Source organism: Lithobates pipiens, unplaced genomic scaffold, assembly GCF_037356315.1.
Source record: "Lithobates pipiens isolate NorthernLeopardFrog02 unplaced genomic scaffold, aLitPip1_a1.2 Scaffold_22, whole genome shotgun sequence".
NCBI classification, from domain to species: Eukaryota; Metazoa; Chordata; class Amphibia; order Anura; family Ranidae; genus Lithobates; species Lithobates pipiens.
The window spans coordinates 263,268,856-263,289,070 of record NW_027507784.1 but is presented as its reverse complement, the minus strand read 5'-3'; the positions used below and the strand labels follow the sequence as shown (position 1 = coordinate 263,289,070).

At 41.7% G+C, this 20,215-nt stretch overlaps 1 protein-coding gene across 2 annotated transcripts in view; it reads left to right on the top strand.

Moving 5' to 3' along the window:
* The window catches only part of CCZ1 (CCZ1 vacuolar protein trafficking and biogenesis associated), a 76,585-nt gene that overhangs the window by 39,812 nt on the left and 16,558 nt on the right, over positions 1 to 20,215 (top strand). For both annotated transcript variants that reach the window (XM_077449033.1, XM_077449034.1), the window contains 3 exons: positions 1,038 to 1,099; positions 5,099 to 5,210; positions 13,891 to 13,924. In XM_077449033.1, coding sequence (XP_077305159.1) covers positions 1,038 to 1,099; positions 5,099 to 5,210; positions 13,891 to 13,924 — 208 coding nt within the window. The remainder of the gene's footprint in view (positions 1 to 1,037; positions 1,100 to 5,098; positions 5,211 to 13,890; positions 13,925 to 20,215) is intronic.

Sequence of the window (20,215 nt, the reverse complement as noted above, 5' to 3'; positions counted from 1 at the left end):
GCCTGAAAACGTGACCTGTTGGGGTGCCTTGAGGACTGGAGTTGAGAAACACTGGTCTAGCTGTTATGCTGACTTTAAAGTTAAGTTCACTATTAAGTATTAATAAATGGACATATTTTTTCAGGTAAAAAAATGTGGATTTAGTATTTTTTTTTTTTTGTACACAGGAGCCTGCAATGTATTGCACCCACAATCAGTGGATCGTAGGTGTAATATCAGTCTCCTGAACACTCTCCATACAGTTTTCTGCCTGTAGCGCTGTGCGTGCCAGAAAGCTGGAGGAATATTCAATGAACTATGAGTATGCTGATCAGGCCCCTGTAGTCCATTGAAAACCACAACCTGATTGCCACGGTGAAAAACGGGGCTTGTAGTTTATTCATTCACTGCTCGCTGTGTATGAATGATGCTTCTATACAGGCAGAGCCCTACACATCTGTACTGATATTAAACATGACAGCAGTTGTTAGAGGGGGGAAAGGAACCCCTGTCCACTGTCACAAAGGGGGGGGGGGGGCTTTGGGGGTGTTCGGTCTTTAGCAATATGTTACAAGTTACACCCTAAATACAGGTGTTCCATGTTGCTAAAGGTTCCTTTTAATATGTTATAAGTTAGTGAGTTAGTAAATGTATGCAGATCAGGATATATGCATATGTAATCAAAACGTGTCTCCATATCATTTCCCCATGAGATGCAGCTTATGCTGGAGGTGCACTGCTTTCTCACTATTTTATAATCATAAAAATACATTTTGTGGGTGGCCAAAATTTACATGTTTATGCACCCAATGGTTAAACATTCCTTTTTGCCTATAATGTAACTGCGCTGATGCTAACCACCCGACATATTCTCAATTTTGGGGCTAGTTAAATGTGTAATATTTTTAGATGAGTCCTGTTTAATTCAACTCCCATTTAATACTCTAGTGCTACAAGTGGTGTTATATATGGTTTATACACTCTGTCATATTGATTTGTTGTATTACTGCATTTTTTGCAACATGTGTCTGCTTTTGAATGATTATTTAACTTTTTAGCTAGCTGGAAGAGATTCTCCCATACGTCCTGAGATGCCTGGAAATCTACAGCACTATGGAAGGTAAAGCAGTTGCCATAATTTGAATGCCTTTACTAGATCTAGTGTCCAGATACTTTTAAAGATGAATTCCTGGCAAACCGCTAAATACACTGATGAACTACACTTTTCAGAGCTGTTTTACCTGCCTAAATCTTTGTATTTTTGCATTCAGTTCTGAGATTTACACAGCTTTGCTACAAAGCGCATTCCTCTCTGGCAGGACAGAAAACCTTAATTTTCTGTACTGCAGCTTTGTCACATTTATGATTTACTTGCCCCTCTCTAAGCCTGTGATTGGACAATAAATTAAGACACACATACTGATGAGTTCATCCCTCTGTCGTTAAGGCAGGCCATAGACGGTGAGAATTTATTTCCTGCAACCCCGGCTCAGGCTCTCAGCTGCGCTATGATGTTGTTGGATCTCTCCAGAACCTGGACCGGCTCTGTAACGTCCTTTAGCTCAGTGTCTTCTGAATCTGGGTCACCGGAGTGCAGAATTAAGTGTACTCCTGTGATCCATAAGAAAAGTATGGCCAAGAGAGGTTTAGCCATGCTCCTCTTTTTTTAAATGATAAAGGTTCCACTATTTACAAAGAAGCCAAAAAAGTAGGAGCGCCTCCCTGTTTATACATACATGGTTTCAGTTCATTAGGGTGAGATGCTGTCACTTTTTTTTTTTTTGTGGTGGAAAGCCACCTTAAAATAGCACCTGTAAAATTGTTGACCAGACCAAACTGAATAATGGTACATAAAAATTTTCTTGAATACAGTTATAATACTTGGATACAAAAGTAGCATTTTTTTTTTTAGCTCACTAAATTTATAGGTGATCACCAAGGGCAGGGAGACATTTTATTATAGGCTAAAGCAGAACTTATTATGCCTACCGGTTTACGTTGTTACTAATGTGTTGTTACCATGATTGCTTGTTTGTGAATATTGGGCAATACTCACAAAATTGCACTTGGTAACCTGTGCAGATCTTATTCTGCTAGTCTGTACTACATAACGTTTTGTTTTTGTGTCTGGTGTATGAAAAATTTTCACAAATTTTAGAGATTGCATCTATGGGAAAATCAGCTGGTTTTCAGGTACATTCAGCTTTAGTATTCGTTTTGAGCCCCTTTCTTCCCAGGGCATTTGACCTACATAGTTACATAGGTTGAAAAAAGACCGTCCATCTAATTCTACCAAAAAAAAAAAATGCAATTCCATATACACAATCCTATACCCAAAGTTGATCCAGAAGAAGGCAAAAAATCCCAGCAAAGCATGATCCAATTTGCTACAACAGGGGAAAAAAATCCTTCCTTATCCCCCTAAGAGGCAATCAGATATTCCCTGGCTAAATTTTACCGATAAATGTTAGTATCCAGTTATATTATGTACATTTAGAAAAAAATTCAGGTCTTTTTAAAGCAATCTACTGAGCTGGTCAGAACCACCTCTGGAGGGAGTCTATTCCACATTTTCACAGCTCTTACTGTGAAGAAATCTTTCCGTAACCTACAGTTGACCACCTGATCTGTACTGATTTTCGCTGCTTCAGCCTGACTAAGTGGCATGATATTATACCACAATTGTTGAGGGGGAGTTAGGAAGATCTTGAGGAAACCTACATGTCCTTAGTTATTTCCTCCAAAGATAAACTCCCTCACCTCAAACTTTATCATCCGATATATACAGTATATACAGTTGTATAATCTAAAAATTAGACATCCGTTTGTTTTCCTCTCTGTGGTCAGATTTTCTTCATGCTATACGGTCCTACCCCAAGATACAATTATTCTGGAAACAGGTGTGCAGATTCATTGAACCTGTCTTAGGCTTGCTTAATTTAAGATGTCCTAAGGCATACCTATTAAGGATTTTCCATTAACCCTCATAGCTAAAATTATTAAGGGCGCAGTACTTTTAAACCCCCAAAAAAATTTTCTCTCCTGAAAATAATCTCTTCCTCACGCTTTATCTAAGTGTAAACAGCTAATTCTGTTCTATCCCTTTACAAACACTGCTAGCTATTCATCAACAAGTTTTTACAAGCACTGGGGGCTTTGTCCCATTCCCCTCTTGCAGCCTAAATCTAATATGGTTCTCTGGAGACCATAATTTTCTCTGTTCATTTCTTTTATGTGATTATACATAACTGAATGTACTATCACCACAGTAAGGCCGACCATCGACTGTTCGTATCTTGGCCGGTTCAGCAGGAACTGGCTGAGATTCAACCCATGTGGGGGCAGGCTGAAATCTACCCAAGTTGATCGATCAACTTTGGTATAACCAGCCTGCCGGATTTACCTGGCAATTTACTGCTAGTGGCTTCTATAGCTGCTTGCAATAATCGCTCTTCTCCTGCGGGGACAGCCTTTCCTGCCGGGAGAATAAAAGGAGGGACTCCCCTGTCAGCACTGTCGGTGTTGATGGGGGAATCGTGCAAATTTCCGTGGTTGCAGGAAAGAAATTTGCACTGTCTATGGCAGTGATGGCGAACCTTGGCACCCCAGATGTTTTGGAACTACATTTCCCATGATGCTCATGCATTCTGCAGTGTGGATGAGCATCATGGGAAATGTAGTTCCAAAACACCTGGGGTGCCAAGGTTCGCCATCACTGGTCTATGGCCTGCGTAACCATGATACTTTCTGCTCATGTATTCAAAAGGACATTAGACTGTATTGTTTTCAGAATGTATTGTAAGGATTTTTTTTTCTTAAGTAATAATGTTTAGTGTTTTTATTTGCAATTATTTTGCCTGTTTAACCGATTCCCGACCGGCTCATGCAGCTATACTGCAGCAGAATGGCTCCCCTGGGCGAAATGCCGTACGGATACATCCTTCCCTTTTTTGGCCACCAGAAGGCATGCGCGCAGCACCGGAGGAGCCAATGCGTGCACGAGCACCAGCGTGTGTGTGTGTGCGTGTGTGTGTGCGTGTGTGCGTGCGCACACAACCCTGTGCTGTCAGGGAAGAGGAGCGCCATATCCTTTGTTCCTACTAGGTAGGAAAAACTTCTCCTCTCCTAGTCCATTCTATCCCCATACAGTTAGAGCACATTGAGGGAACACACAAATAACCCCTTAATCACCCCCCAGTGTTAACCCTTTCCCTGCCAGTGACATTTATACAGTAATCGGTGCATTTTTATAGCTCCGATCGCTGTACAAATGCCAATGGTCCCAAAAAAGTGTCATAAGTCTCCGATCTGTTCGTCACAATGTCGCACTACTGCTAAAAATCGCAGATCACCACCACCATTATTAATAATAAACAAAAAAATAATAATGCATAAATCTTTCCCATAGTTAGTAGACACTTTTTTTTTTTACCTAAAATATGTAGAAGAATATATATTGGCCTAAACTGGTAACGAAATTGTGTTTTTTTTAAATACATTTTTGGGGATATTTATTATAGCAAAAAATATTGTTGTTTTTCAAAATTGTCACTTTTTTTTTTGTTTGTTTATAGCGCAAAAAATAAAAACTGCAGAGGTGATCAAATACCACCAAAAGAAAAATCTATTTTGTGGGTTAAAAAGGACACAAATTGAATTTGTGTACAGCGTCAAACGGCCGCACAATTGTCAGTTAAAGCGACGCAGTGCCAAATTATAAAAATTACTCAGGTCAGGAAGGGGGGAAAATCTTCTGGGGCTGAAGTGGTTAAAAAAAGCAATAAAAGAAAAAAAAGCTGCATCAATCTTTTTCAAGCTGTTTTTTGCATTACCTTTGACTTGCATGGGAAGAGACTCAGTTCTGATATGAATTCCTGGGTACACAGGCACTTATACCACTTGCAAAGTGCATTTACATTCCTGGCCATGTTAAAAAACAAAGCCAGTTGAAGTTCAACATGGGCTCTGAAGTATGCTCAGCAATGGGAATGCAGCAATTTGTATGCAATGTATGTTTTTTAGGGTACAGTGCCACTAATTTAAGAGTTTGGATTCAATACTATTTGAAGATTGTATATAAATATTTGCTAGTTTTCCCATTTACATATTTTATGTTTAGATTCCTTACTGGACCTCTGAACCTCAATGACCCAGAAGCCAAGTTTCGATTCCCCAAAATCTTTGTAAATACAGAGCATGCATATGAGGAACTTCATTTGATTGTTTACAAGGTAATATAGTCTACTTGATGCTCTTGCTTAACTGAGTAATTGAAGCAGTAATCAAAATATGTGAGAAAGCTGTAAATGTATAGTCCTTTTTTGGTAGGCTTACAGCAGGCATGTCCAAAGTCCGGCCCGTGGGCCAATCGTGGCCTGTGTTCTGGTTTCGAATGGCCCGCCTGCTAATTTTGACATGTATATGTTTTGTGGCCCACAGCGAATCCCCGAGCGCCGGGGGCCACAAAAGATAGATATGCTGGCTGCCTTGGAGGGAGCGGGACGAGTCCTGTGTAAAAGGAAATGACCAATGCGCTGCCATTGGACAACTGTTTTCCATTATAGGAGGCAGGACTTTCCGCCGATAAAAACAGGAGTTTCTCCTTTATGTCTGTCAGCGCTCGTCCCGCCCCCTCTCTGTCTCCTCCAAGGCTGCAGATGGACATGAATCAGGCTGCACTGACGGCAATGGTGAGTCTGCATTCATGGCAATGGGGTGGGTGCTGCATTCATGGCAATGGGGTGGGTGCTGCATTCATGGCAATGGGGTGGGGGCTGCATTCATGGCAATGGGGTGGGGGCTGCATTCATGACAATGGGGTGGGGGCTGCATTCATGACAATGGGGTGGGGGCTGCATTCATGACAATGGGGTGGGGGCTGCATTCATGACAATGGGGTGGGGGCTGCATTCATGGCAATGGGGTGGGGGCTGCATTCATGGCACTTGGAAGCCTGCAGATGGGCACTGATTAGGCTGCATTGATGGGCACTGACCTTTATTTTGCTTCACAGTTCTTTATTTAAAATGTAAGATTTTCTTTTCCTGAAACTTCCTTTTTAAAGTTATGGTTCGTGTTATAAGCCGATAAATACGGTATATCCAAATAACACGCCCAAGCTCATCTATTCACTACACACAGCACAAAGGCAAGGGAATGCTCTGACAAACACACTTAGACCAAATTTTAATGGTTCAAAGAATGTCAAGCAAAATGGGCGGCCTCAACCACGTTCACTTCATCAAATCTGGCCCTCTTTGAAAACAGTTTGGACACCCCTGGCTTACAGTTTTTTCTTTACTTTTAAAACCCATTTCAACTTTCATTTTAATTGGCTTAATACATTTCAGGTGCATCAAAACAAAAGGTGTTCAAAGTCTTACAATCTGTAATGCTGGCCATACACTATACGAAAAATCGGCCCGAAATCCGGCCCTGTCTGCACTAGGTATATGTAAAAAAAAAAAAGAACATAAAATGTATTTATGTCCACTGAACGATTTATTGGTCATTACATGATGGCAGCATCATTTGCCCTTGCAGCCGAACGTTCGTTTTTCGTAATTGGGTTCACCTGATTTTTCGTTGTACGGCCAGCATTAGTTACAAGAGACTCTAAAGCCCTGTACACATGGGCCAAAAATCCGCTGAAATCGGTCAGTTTGGCAGGAACTGGTTGACATTCGGCCCATCGCAGCTGTCTGTTTTACAGAATCCGGTCTTACAACGTCTTCTGTCGAATGGGCCTGCTGGAAAACTGGCAAGCTCTGAGTTGCAGAAAGTCCCAATTTCGTGTTTACATTGGGCCTCTTGACTTCCCTCTGTAGGCAGTTTTAAAACTGAAGGTTTAACACTTCCTGCGCCCCTTAATGGACTTCAGAGAAATGGATTTTAAAGGCTAAGCTCACGTTTTCAGACAGAATTTTGCTTTTCATAATAAATAGAAGCATTTTCTAATGTCTTTTGTCTAATGTCTTTTTTTGGCCAAGCTGATCTCTCACTTACCTCGCCTATAGCAGCTTTAAAGTTTCACCTGTTTTTAAAAAATGTTTTCTGCTTGCATCATTTCCTGTAGATCATTTCAAAGCATTTACTGGCTTGCTGCATCACAGAACAGGGGGTGATGGGGCATGTTCACCACTCTGGACCACACCTCCCTCATTACTTTACCACATGTTTTATTTCCACCCACTTTCTGTACAATCTCCCTTAGATACCATCAGCTATGTGGTAAAAGGGCCTGCCTGGTTTGATACAAACTGAATAGATTGTTCAGGTGGGTCCTACAATTCCATTGAGTTCTCCAATAAAATAGACTTTTTGGGTCTCATCCAAATCAACAAGAAAAACCATGGGTATAAACAGGAGAAGATCCTACAGTAGTAGTATATAGCGGCAACAGAGTGAAGACATAACTAAAATAACATAATTTTTATTATACATGGTTAAAATTAATAGAATAAGGGTATCCTGCCCCAGACAAATGGGGAGGAATTGGATACTTTCCAATAACTGTAATTAGCTCACAAATGATCGGTATAATCAATTCTGTACATACAATGAAATACAATCCATAAAATGATATATGTTGTAGGCTGGTGTCTGTACGGTCAATGTTTTGCCAACAGTTTGGCTTCCTCTGGACCCAGACACAGAAGCAAAATGGATTGCCAGCAAACGCAGGTGGCTGATCATTTGCCCCTAAATGTCTTGGGCGGGCATAGGGGTACAGCCGGCAAGTATCCACTCAGTGTGCCCAGGGCAGGAAGCCAAATCAACCTCTTTAGACCTAGTAGCCCTCAACATATGGTGGTAAAGGAGGCATGCTTCTAGGAAGGTTAATGTCTGTGCCTGATGACCTAGAATTGGCATTCATAATGATATAATAATTAAAGCACCATATGGCCAATATGAATAAGAATGTTGAATACAGTGACCAAACAGAGACTGGTTCACTTTAAATATGTATAGAATTCCATGAGCAGTGCTATTAATACTAATCCTCCATAGGGCTAGAAATGGGACTTCAGTATACACAAAGTCATCTACATCTGGCCGCCACCACAAGGCCACCAAGACCTGTCAGGCCCCGTTCACATCTCCGCCTAGCAGGAATTCGTATTCCTAGACACTTTTTTTTTTTTTTTTTTTTTTTTGCATTTTTGGACTGCCCTACGCTCTAAAGTCTCCAGAATGTCTTTTGGAGCAGAGCGTGGTGCGTTGTTTTTTACTGTCCTTTTTGGTGCATTTGCCGCATGACAGATGCGCTGCAAATGCACCAAAATAGCAGTCTGTGTGGTATGCCATGCATTCAAAAATGAACAGATGTGAATGGAGCCTCATGGTTCTCACACATAAACACATCAATTTCACTTTCAAGCCCCATTCACACCTAGAGCTGTGGGAACCAAAGTTTTTTGGCGCTTTTTTTCTCGCAACATGCATAGGGCAGCTGATTGAATTACACGTGGCAAAGTAGCTCATGGGACATTTTGGCGTGTTGTGGTTTGCACATTTTTACTGTGTGTTTTGCTCTGTTTTTTTCGCTTGTTTCTTAACATGGCAAAATGGGTGCTTTGCTTCTGCATTTGGGGTGGCATTTACAATTAATGACTCAGAAATGCAAAACTAGTTTATTAACTATTTTAGATGTATAAAGGTGGCCATACACTATACAATCTGAGAAAGGTGATTACTGATTGCATTAGAAATGCATGAACCTGCAGAGGTAGGTGGGTGGGTGGGAGTGAGTGATCTCCTGGAGGAAAGGGAGCAAGTTCAGGGTGTGTGTTAATGAAGTCAGCTACTTCCTTCTGCCATTTTTTTTTTGCCCTGAATACCAAATTCAGGATGGCTAATGGAGGAATTTTAACCAGGACACTGCGGCTGAGCTTATGTCTGGTTTAAGAAATAGAAAGCTTTTTTCTTTTTCTACAAAAGAGGTACAGTGATGGTATATTGGTACATAGGGGAGACATTTTGGGGGAAACAAAAGTAAACTTAGCCTTTAAAATCTCTATTATACTTTCTGCTATCAAAAATTAAAACAATTTTAAAAGTGGATCTATATATATACAATTTAACACCTTAGATTTTGGGCAAGTAGTGTAATTGCACGTTTCCTCTCCTTTATTTGATCCTGCACCTAGGCCAGGAGGTGCCCACGCACAGGCCTACTGCCCTATCATGACCAGTAATCCCTCACTCAGTTTCATTCTGCTGAATATCAGTCATCTTGAATGCATTCAGATCAAAAAGAAAATTAAATAACCGTATCCCAAACCCCTGTACCCACTTGGTTCAAGAGATAATGAAGCTAGTTTGACAGCTGCAATGGATTATCCAATAAGCTCAGCTGGCAGCTATAAGATGCTGGTGGTTTAATTTGAAGCTGCTTTTGGATGTAAGCCTAAGTGAAGCATCATGTTTAGACCTGGCAACAGTTGGAATCTGCAAAAGAGTTCCCACTTCTACTAATTGGGTAGGAGGGCTCCTAATGAAATAATTTTACTGACAGTTTGCTTTTAGAGCCCACTCACACTGTCATACTGCATTGGTGCATGCATGTTAATGTGTGTTGTTATAAGGCCGCCCATTCCTTTTACTAAGCTACCTAATGCACCAAGATGTAACAAATAAGATGCTTGCAGCTTTTTTAGAAATGCATTGCAACACTCATTACTGCATTGTGCTGCATTGTAAGTTTGCTAAGCAGGTACATAGGGGTGCCATTCAGATTACGTGTTCCTGTGCATTGCAGTAACACACATTTACCGTGGTGCTAGTTGGCCCTTACGGTGTTACCTGTCATCTTGGACAGTGATGATATACACGTAAGGCCCAAATCACACTGACAAGTGCTCCGACTTTAGACCATGTCTCGTCAGAAGTTGCACCCCATTCAGTGCAATGAAACCATTCTAGTTAGGGGTGTGGAAAATAATTGGCGCATCGATGCATTGCGATTCAGCCTTGAATGCTTCTGCATCAGTGCAGAGACCAGCTGAATTGCGATTGCACGATGAGCCTCGACTCCTCTCCTTCCCAGTGGCGGCTTTAACACCTCACTCACCTATGTCAGTGAGGGTTGTGTGCATCCGGCTGTGTGTTCTACACTGCTTTCCCTCAGGCTCCTTCTCGTGGTGTGCGGACTGTGGAGTGTGCTATACCCACACAAAAGCTGCAGTGCTGGACTGGTCCAGCATGGCTCCCCGTATACCCCTGAGATGTCAGGCTGTTGCACCGGTGGTGTAATATACTAAAGTTTTGTGCACGGCAGAGAGGAGTAGAGCGGTAGGCGAGGGAGTGTGCTGTCTCCAGTCTGCCTTAGATATAGACCAGCCCGTTACTGGGCTGGTTAAGAAGACCGCGCCCTGCTCCAGATCTCCCCCATGTCTAGTTGTCTGCACACAAGACACTGACAGCCAGGAGAAGGGATCAGATGCTTCCACTGAAACCTGCATAGCAGGTATGGAGGAGGAGGAGGAAGAAGGGCTCAGACACGCAATCCATTGATTTCTGAGCGTTCTAATCCCATCTCTGTTGAGGGAGGGGAGAGGAGACAGATAACCTCCTTGTATACTATATAGACCACGGGAGAGCCCACAAATACACTCATCTACATGGGATAAAGAACATAAGATGGATGAGGGGGGATTAGGACTTGGGATGCATGACATGGGATGGAGAAGGACATGGGATGCAGGATATGGGATGGAGGAGAAGGACATAGGATGCAGGCCAAGGGAGGGGGGAGGAGAAGAACATGGGATGCAGGACATGGGATGAAAGAGGAGGAGCAGGACATGGGATGGAGGAGGAGGGCAAGAAGGACATGGGATGGAGGAGGAGGACAACGACAACATGGGATGGAGGAGTAGACGCACCACTGCACAAGGCATGGGGGACACGAGTGACATCCTCCCCTCTATCAGTACATGACATGGTGCCACCTCTCTACACAGGTGATCTCCTCCCCTCTATATATACATGACATAGTATTCCTCTATACAAGTGACATCCTCCCCTCTATACATGACAGTGTTCCTCTACACGGGTGACAGATCAGTCCATGTACTAAATAAATACTGTTGTCTGCTGTGTTCAGACTTTGCAAAAGGCAGGGAGTGTCCTCTTCTTTTTTTTTTTTTTTTCTTAAGAACAGATAAAATATAAAAAATATGAGTTCTTCTGACTGCTTGAAATTTTTTGATGAAAACTATGGGTAGTAATTGTGATGCATCGTGGAATCGAATCAAATCATTGACAGGGTAATCGAATCCTGAGACCAGTGAAGATGCGTGTCTCTCTAGTTCTAATTGGTGCGACTTAAGTCTCTCTCACTTAGAAAAAGGTTCCTGCACTACTTTTGTTCCTACTTTGGTACGACTTGCATTAACTTCTGTTAAAGAAGTTGCATGCAATTCGTGGATTTGGCTTCAAAGCAGTGGAAGCAATAAAAAGCCTACCCACTCAATAGAACCCTTGGAAAATCTCTGGTATATACAGCATCTCACAAAAGTGAGTACACCCCTCACATTTTTGTAAATATTTTATTATATCTTCATGTGACAACACTGAAGAAATTAAACTTTGCTACAATGTAACGTAGCGTACAACTTGTATAACAGTGTAAATTTGCTGTCCCCTTAAAATAACGAAACACACACCCATTAATGTCTAAACTGGCAACAAAAATGAGTAAACCCCTAAGTGAAAATGTCCAAATGTGACTCATTAGTGTTAAAAAGTCTCAGGTGTGAATGGGGATCAGGTGTGGTAAATTTGGTCTCATCACTCTCACTCTTTCATACTGGTCACTGGAAGTTCAACATGGCACCTCATGCAAAGAACTCTCTGAGAATCTGAAAAAAAGAATTGTTGCTCTTCATATAGATGGCCTAGGCTATAAGATTGGCAAGGCTGAAGGTTGAAGGGATGGGCGGGGTCAGCCTTTCAGTGCCCAGACCATACGCCGCACAATGCATAAAATTGGTCTGCATGTCTATCATCCCAGAAGGCAGCCTCTTCTAAAGATTCTACACAAGAAACCCCACAAACAGTTTGCTGAAGACAAGCAGACTAAGGGCATGGATTCCTGGAACCATGTCCTGTGGTCTGATGAGACCAAGATAAACTTATTTGGTTCAGATGGTGTCAATTGTGTGTGGTGGCAGCCAGGGGAGGAGTAAAAAGACAAGTGTATCTTGCCTACAGTCAAGCATGGTGGTTGGAGTGTCATGGTCTGGGGCCGCATGAGTGCTGCCGGCACTGGAGAGCTACAGTTCATTGAGGGAACCATGAATGCCAACATTTACTGTGACATACTGAAGCAGAGTATGATTCCCCTCCCTTCGGAGACTGGTCACACACCTCCAAGACAGCCACTGCCTTGTTAAAGAAGCTGAGGGTAAAGGTGATGGACTGACCAAGCATGTCTCCAGACCTAAATCCTGTTGAGCATCTGTGGGGCATCCTCAAACAGGAGGTGGAGGAGTGCAAGGTCTCTAACATCCGCCAGGTCCGTGATGTCGTCATGGAGGAGTGGAAGAGCACTCCAGTGGCAACCTGTGAAGCTCTTGTTAACTCCATGCCAAGAGGGTTAAGGCAGTGCTGGAAAATAATGACACTTTGGGCCCAATTTGGACACTTTCACTCAGGGGTGTACTCACTTTTGTTGTCAGCGGTTTAGATATTAATGGCTGTGTTGAGTTATTTTGAGGGGACAGCAAATTTACACTGTTATACAAGCTGTACACTCGCTACTTTACATTGTAGTAACGTGTCTTTTCTTCAGTGTTGTCACATGAAAAGATTTTATAAAATATTTACAAAAATGTGAGGGGTATACTCACTTTTGTGAGATATTGTACATACACAATTGTTAATGTCAGATCAAGTTCCCCCAAAAAAGTAGAATTGAGCCGTAGCTTTTCTGAAACTCAGTACGGAACAGTGGAGAATCTCCCAGATTTTTCCAAGCTGATAATTGTTTTCAGACCATTCTGGATGGCCTCTGTTAAGAACATCTATTCTTTTGTGGGCCAGACTGTCAAATGCAAAAACAATTGTTGTTGCCTATTCCATTGGGTAATAGATTCTTCATTCTCCTGGGCTGTATTCGCACCTGAGCATTTTCAGCTTGTAAAATGCTTGTCTCAAAAGTTTAAAAATGCCCAACAAGCAAAATCCCATTAATTTAAATGGCCTCTGTTCACATCTGAGTGCTCTGTCACATGAAGAAAAACGCCTGAAGCTCAAAAAAGGATAGGAGCTTCTTTTTGGGCAGATTACAGGTGGTTTTCTGCTTTTTTACATTGGTGGCCTTTTGACCTGTACACAATCGTGGCCAAAACGCTGTAAAATTTGCATCAAAATCATGGTAGAAACATGCTCAGGTGTGAATGCACTGGAGTAATAACAGCAGGATATGATTTGTTGCTGTATAGGATCATTTTCTGTCTTGCAGAAGTGATACTGTAAAATCACTCGCATAATTGTGCCTCTGCCATATCCAATATAAATAATATTAGTTGCTGTTTAAGCCATATTGTCATTTGGGATTAGTGGCCCTTTAATCTTCCTGCTCAGCACAGTACAGTAACCTTGGCGGGAGAAGGTTTCGTATTGGCCGTGTCTGGAATTAACAGCTGTATGTCACTTTGCAGATATATGACATTGCCATCTAGACAATGAGTGTGAATGAGATGCCATTGATGCCAACTCCTGGGACACTCCTAAGCTTTTGTTTCACTTCATGATAAAATTAGAAAGTACAACATGGAATCCCCTGACAGCATTGTGTGTAATAACGATTTAATTGTTATTGTGTGCCACGCCAGGAGAACAGATGGCTTGGTAGAACAGCAACATCTCTCTAAATGCTAAATGAGATCTTATTTTTCATTGCAGGCCATGAGTGCCTCGGTGTGTTTTATGGTTGATGGTGAGTATAAGCCTCGCAGGACATATAATGCACCCTTACACAAGACATGTTTGTTCATTAATTGATGATCACTTTTTTTTTTCTTTTGGGTGATATAGCTTATACTAGAAAACCATTGCTTAGCGGTTATTTTCAAATGCACGAGAATCATGAGTTCCTTCCATTGCATTCAGCATGCTATTAAATGTTGTTGGTAGTGACGCATTTATCCAGTCTGCACAAATGTTTCCGATATCTCTAATATTATTATTTCCAATGACCATCAGCTCCATCTAGTAGTGACAATGCGGTATCATTTTCTTATTAAGGTATTTTAGAATAATTCACTGCATTCTGGCGACTAGATAAAGCTGACAATCATAGGAAATAATGGTATTAGAGAAAATATGGATGACGCTTGTGCAGCCTGGACAAATGCTTGCGCTATTCATTCAACAAAGTTTGACCTCATCCAATTTATGATTTTCCAATTTGTTGGCACACATGCAGCATGGTCATATACTGCAAATAGCACAGGCTCCTTAATATCATTTATTTTTCCCACTGTATGGGCATCTTTACACATAATATCTTCTTTTACACAACAGGTTTAACTTGCAGGTATAATGCTGAAGTCTTTCAGTTTTTTGAGTCTTTTTTTCAAACATGAAAAGTGCTGTAACCCACGAAAATAATTATCTTTCATTGTTCTGACTTTGACAACCTGAAATTTGCTTGCAACTGTTTTCCATGCTTTTTAAAGCACCTTTTGACCTTTTTGCTCTTCCTTACTGCATACCTTGCTAGGATAACCTGCCATGGCTGTCGATCGGAAAATTCTAGCTGTCCTGATTACCCTGTGGCTTTGGTTGCTTAAATTTACTTACCTGGAACAACCATGCAGATCTAAAGTTCTGACTTCACTGGCTGCATACTTGTTCTTGGTAAGTGTAAGTGAATCTATAAAGTATTCGACCCTGAGGAAGCCGGGCAACTAGCATTTCCAGAAATAGGCAGCCTACATATTTCTCTCAGTATCGGTTTCCCTAAAAGCAGTCTTATACTTAAACTTTCCCCATATCCAAATCCCCCTTCTGAATATTTTACAGAAAAGCAAAATAAACCAAAAAAAACCCTGCAATATGTTCTGCAGAAAATGCTGCTTCTCCAACCAGGCACTTGATTGGCCCCCTGTGTAAGTACTGAATATGCAGAAAGGGTGCCATAGCGGAGGCGGTTAACCACTTGCACACCCAAGCCAATGCTGACACTTATCTCCTACATGTAAAAATCATAATTATTTTGCTAGAAAATTACTCAGAACCCCCAAATATTATATATACGTTCCGAAAGCATGCTTGTATTCCTAAGCACTTATATATCAAAGCAAATTTTCCCCATAAGAAATAATGGAAAATCAAATGATTCGTTCCACAACCATTTATTCTTAAGTCCTTCAGTTTATATTCTATATAAAAAGATTATAGCAATGTGAGGTTGTGTAACCATAAAATGTCCATCCACAAATGGAAGCCTCCACAAGCGGTTTAGAAGCAAAATGCAGCAGGAGCTACAGAGTATAAAAGAGAAGGATGGTCTATGTCGGGGGTCTGCAAACTTTTTAAACAAATGGGCCAGTTTATTGTCCTTTAGTCTTTATGGGTGGGTTGGAGGGGGCGGCGCGCGCAAACTGTGGCCAGTGGGACTGGATGTTTTTCTTGGTCTCAGTGGGCATAAACATGCAAAGGGCTGCAGTTTGAAGACCACTGGTCTATGTGGACAGCTTTATCCTGGATGCCAGCATGATTAGATGTGCCTCTACCATGTGAGTTGCTAAATGTTGTACCTTCATTAAATGTAACCATATTGCTACACTTAGAGGGGCCTCTCGTCTCTTTTATACTCAGCTGTGTCTACTCTTATATCAAGACAACGCTTGTATATCAAAATTGATTAAAAAAATTGGCTTGGCTTGCAAAATGCTCTCAAACCAAGGTTTTAATATCATAGTGTGTGTATATAATATATATATTATAATATCATTTTTTAACAGAGACCCTAGGGAATAAAATGGCAGTCATTGCAATTTTTTATGTTACACAATATTTGCACAGCAATTTTTCAAACGCCTTTTTTTTTTTTTTTTTGGAAAAAAAACACGTTCTTAAATATTTATAATTTATATTTTGTATAATGTGATGTTACGCTGAGTAAATAGATGCCTAACATGTCACGCTTTAAAATTGCACACACTCGTGGAATGGCGCCAAACTTGGGTACTTAAAAATCTCCAAAGGCTACACATTTTTACAGGTTACCATATTAGAGTTACAGATAAGGTCTAGTGCTCTCGCTCTGACGATCACAGTGATAGCTCCTGTGTTTTGAATTCCATTTACATATGCGGGCGTAACATATGTATGTGTTCGCTGCTGCGTCCGAGCACACGGGGACAGGGGCTCTTTAAAAATATTTTTTTCTATTGTTTGTTTATTTTATTTATTTTGTCTTTTTTTTTATTTTTTATTTTTTTTACACTTTGCCTTCAATTTTTTTATTTATTTATTTATTTTTTATCACTTTTTTTCCTATTACAAGGAATGTAAATATATATAGTACCCAGCTGGAAAGCCTGAGATACAAAAAAAATTGATCCCAGGCTTACCAGCAAAAAAAAAAAAAAAAAAAAAAGGCGTATTAACATCTGCCGGTGCCAGAAGTGACATCTGGTCCTTGGCCAGCTCTGTAGTACACTACCGCTGGCAGATTAATTCTCTGGCTCCCCAATCTCATGGGTGACACCAAAGAAGTACCAGAGGGTGGCGGGGAGGGGAAAGTCTGTTTCCCCCCCCCCCTGTCGCCTGTGAAAGCCATCAAGCAGCTAAACCACTGCTATGATGGCTTTTACTTTGCAGGGAATCGCCTTTGCAGATATCACCATTTCAAGTCCCCAATGTCATATAGCACTACACAGTATCAGAAGTTTGTGCAGCTTAGCCCTCATTCGTACTTAAGTGTACATCCATGCGGGAGCTGTGTTTTTGCCTGCAGGAAGGCACAGGTGTTCTGTGACATGCAGACAGTCCCATTCATGTCAGTTGGGATGCAGAAGCTGCTCGGACTCGAGCGCTGCTCCTAATTTGAATTCTGTCCCTAAATGCAGACTATTGGGAGCAGTGGCTGTGTCCTTGTAGCTGCTACATCCCAATTGACATAAATGGGACTGCCTGCACACGCATTCATGACACTCTTGGGCATCCTGTGCAGGTAAAACACTGCTCTCACACCTCGGATGCAAGATCTTAAAAAGTTAATGTCATTATATTGTGTATTTGCAAGCCCAGAGAAAGATGAAGTGTGCAAGCCACCAAAACACGTTGGCTGCCTTTTTTTTTTTTTTTTTTATTTCTCCTCATCCAGTGATCTGTCTTTCTGGACTCTATTACAACTGGTATGTGCCCTTGCTGTGTTCTGAATATCTGAAACTTCTACATACCCTCTTCCCTGTATCACCTAAAATACCTGGCTAATCCTGCCTGTTGCTCCCCTTCCCCTTCGTAAACTGACCATGTTTTATCATGGCTGCTGAGCCCTGACAGTGGTCAGCTTAAGTGCCTCCGTCATCCACAGCTGTCCTCTCTCCCCCAACCTCTTCCACCCTCCCCTGCCTGCCTGTCAGCTAGTAACAGTGTCCAGCCCCCCCCCCCCCCCCCCCCCGCGCCTGAAGTTTCAGTGTAAATTACATGCAAAGCCCTCTGTTAGATTCCTATGCTCCTGTGTATGCGCTTTGTAAAAAGATATGCAAATTTCTACCTGAATTCACAGCGCAGCTCAGTGCTTGTGTGACTCCTCGCTGCAGCAAGGAGTCATGTGAGCGCCGAGCAGTGCTGTGAATTCAGGTAGAAATGGGCATATTTTTTGCAAAGTGCATACACTGCACCATAGGACTCTTTCTAACAGAGGGGATTGCATGTAATTTACAAAGTGACTTAACAGCCACTGTAAGAAACACTGTGATGGTGAATCAGATTTGATTTAGACCTTTCTTTCTTATCCCAAATTTAACAACTCCCAGAATGTTTTTTTAAAAGATGTAAAGAACACAGAAATATAATTTGACAGGTTTGGACAGAATGGAATAGGTTCAATTTCCCAGTATGAGTGACATATAACAGATCAGCCTGCTGTCACAGTGCTGTTAAACTGTTTGACCCTCATCACCTTTAGCATCAGTATAGAACTTGACAGCACTGTGTGTTTTTGCAACGCTGCCCTATAACAAGCTTGCAAATACCCTGCTGTGTTTCCCCCTCTCTTCTTACTCCATGTCAGCATCAGCACTTGGCTCCTGGTTTCTGCTGAAAGAGCTGTATCCTCCTCCCCTGTTCCTCTTCAAAACCATGGTGTAAGGAGCTAGAAATGGAATGAGATACAGAGGAGACTTCTACTTCAAGCACAAAGTGCATGCACTAGAAAATTCCATTCAGTCAGCTCACTTTTCCAAAAAAAAAAAAAAAAGGTCAACCTTTTGTATATATGCAGACTTTGACCTGTCCATTTCGTCAAGCCTGATTAATTTCTAGGTGATCGCAGGAGGGGCTCACCAAAATGCATTTTACAGCTCTAATAATAGGCAGAGGGAGTCCCCAGCAGTTGAGCTGACTTAGGAACTTCAGATGCAGATATGCTGGAGTTTCTGGAGGATCTATTTATACTACTGGGATGAATTACTACCTCTTTGTGGCTAAGAGGATTGGGTGCCACGGGGACTTTGAGAGATGCTGGTAGAAAAAAGCCTTGTGCTTCAGATCGGTGAAGAGATGTAGTTCAGACTTAAAGTTGCAGTAAAGTAAAAAAAATGAACCCTGCGGATAAGACTACAAAAAGTCTTACCTGCAGGTGCCTTTAAAAACAGCTTGAATTTGTGCGGTTTAGAAGATACTGGCATTGGCCTAAGCCGGTGGTTTAATTGGCGCATGCACAGTACTCTATGCATACATGGAACACTGAGTGTGCCGTAGATGCAGACAGCGCTGTGTTACTATGGAAACTCTCTTGCACAGGAGTGACATCATTGCAGCCCAGCTATTCAAACGGCCAAAAGTGTTTTTTACACTTAAAGCTGGTACGAAACAAAAATAAAAGGGGCTGGTATGGTGCGCTGATGATGCACCACCCTGCCCCTAGCCAGCTTGTAACGCAAAGCTGTCGGAGTGCTGAATCGATCCAGCTGCTCTGTTATTTTAACAGCTTTGCAGTGAGAAATGGCCCTTAGAAAATTCAAGGAACATACGTACTGAAAACAAAAATATTTTAATGAATTCTACTGAACATGAGAGCTCTGCTGGCTGGGGAACGTCTGATAGGGCAAAACAGATCAAGAACATTAGTAAGCTGGCCACATACATTGCAAACTAGTTGTAGAATCTTCTTTGAAGCAGCCCACACATGGTCTCATTGTGCGATCTCTTTTAGATCTACCGACCAAATACATAGACTGAGGGCCAAGCTGCCTGTATACCAATTTAATTGATTTTTAAGGAAGGGGCTTACATTTCATAGGTATTGGTAGATCTAAAGAAGATTATACAGAGACGTAACATTTAGATTGCAAAGTGTGTGGCCAACTTTAGATTTTGCAAGAACTATTTTAAGGTGAAGGGTCTGCCTGACTGGATATAAATTACATGCAATCATTAGGGAATGTGTGGGCAGTTTAAGATGAATCTACCAGTTTTCCTGGAGTGTAGACCACATGCTAACAGCCCTGACACATAGCAGAAACAAAAGGGGGTTATTTTATAAAACAGTGTATGAAAAAATAAAGTGGTTGTTACATCAATAAAAAAAATGCTCCTGTCCCTTTTAAGGCACCAGCTATAGCATAGTATGTTTGCCTACTCAATTGCCCCTTTGTATCTTCTTTGGTACCTGGTTGAATCTGCCTGGTCCCGACTTCCCCCTCATGAACTGACCACATTTATCATAGCAGCTGAACCATGAGAGTGTGGTCAGGATACATGCCTTGTTCATCTAGCTTCTGTCTTGTGCATCTGTGTGTCTCTGCAGCTCCCCCTCCCCTCTCCCTGTCGGCTCCATAGTGTTTAGTGAGAACACAATCTGACTGCCCCTCCCCTTTCCTCTCCTCTCAGCCCTTCCCCTCTCCTCCAGCCTTCATTCACTCGCTATACTGCTTACCTAAAACAAAAGGGGAATCTCGGCCCCTCCAACTTTGCTCTCTTAGATCGGGATACAGAGCAGAGAGAGGAGGTGACCACAAATGAGCACAAAAAAATAAGGTATATAGGATTA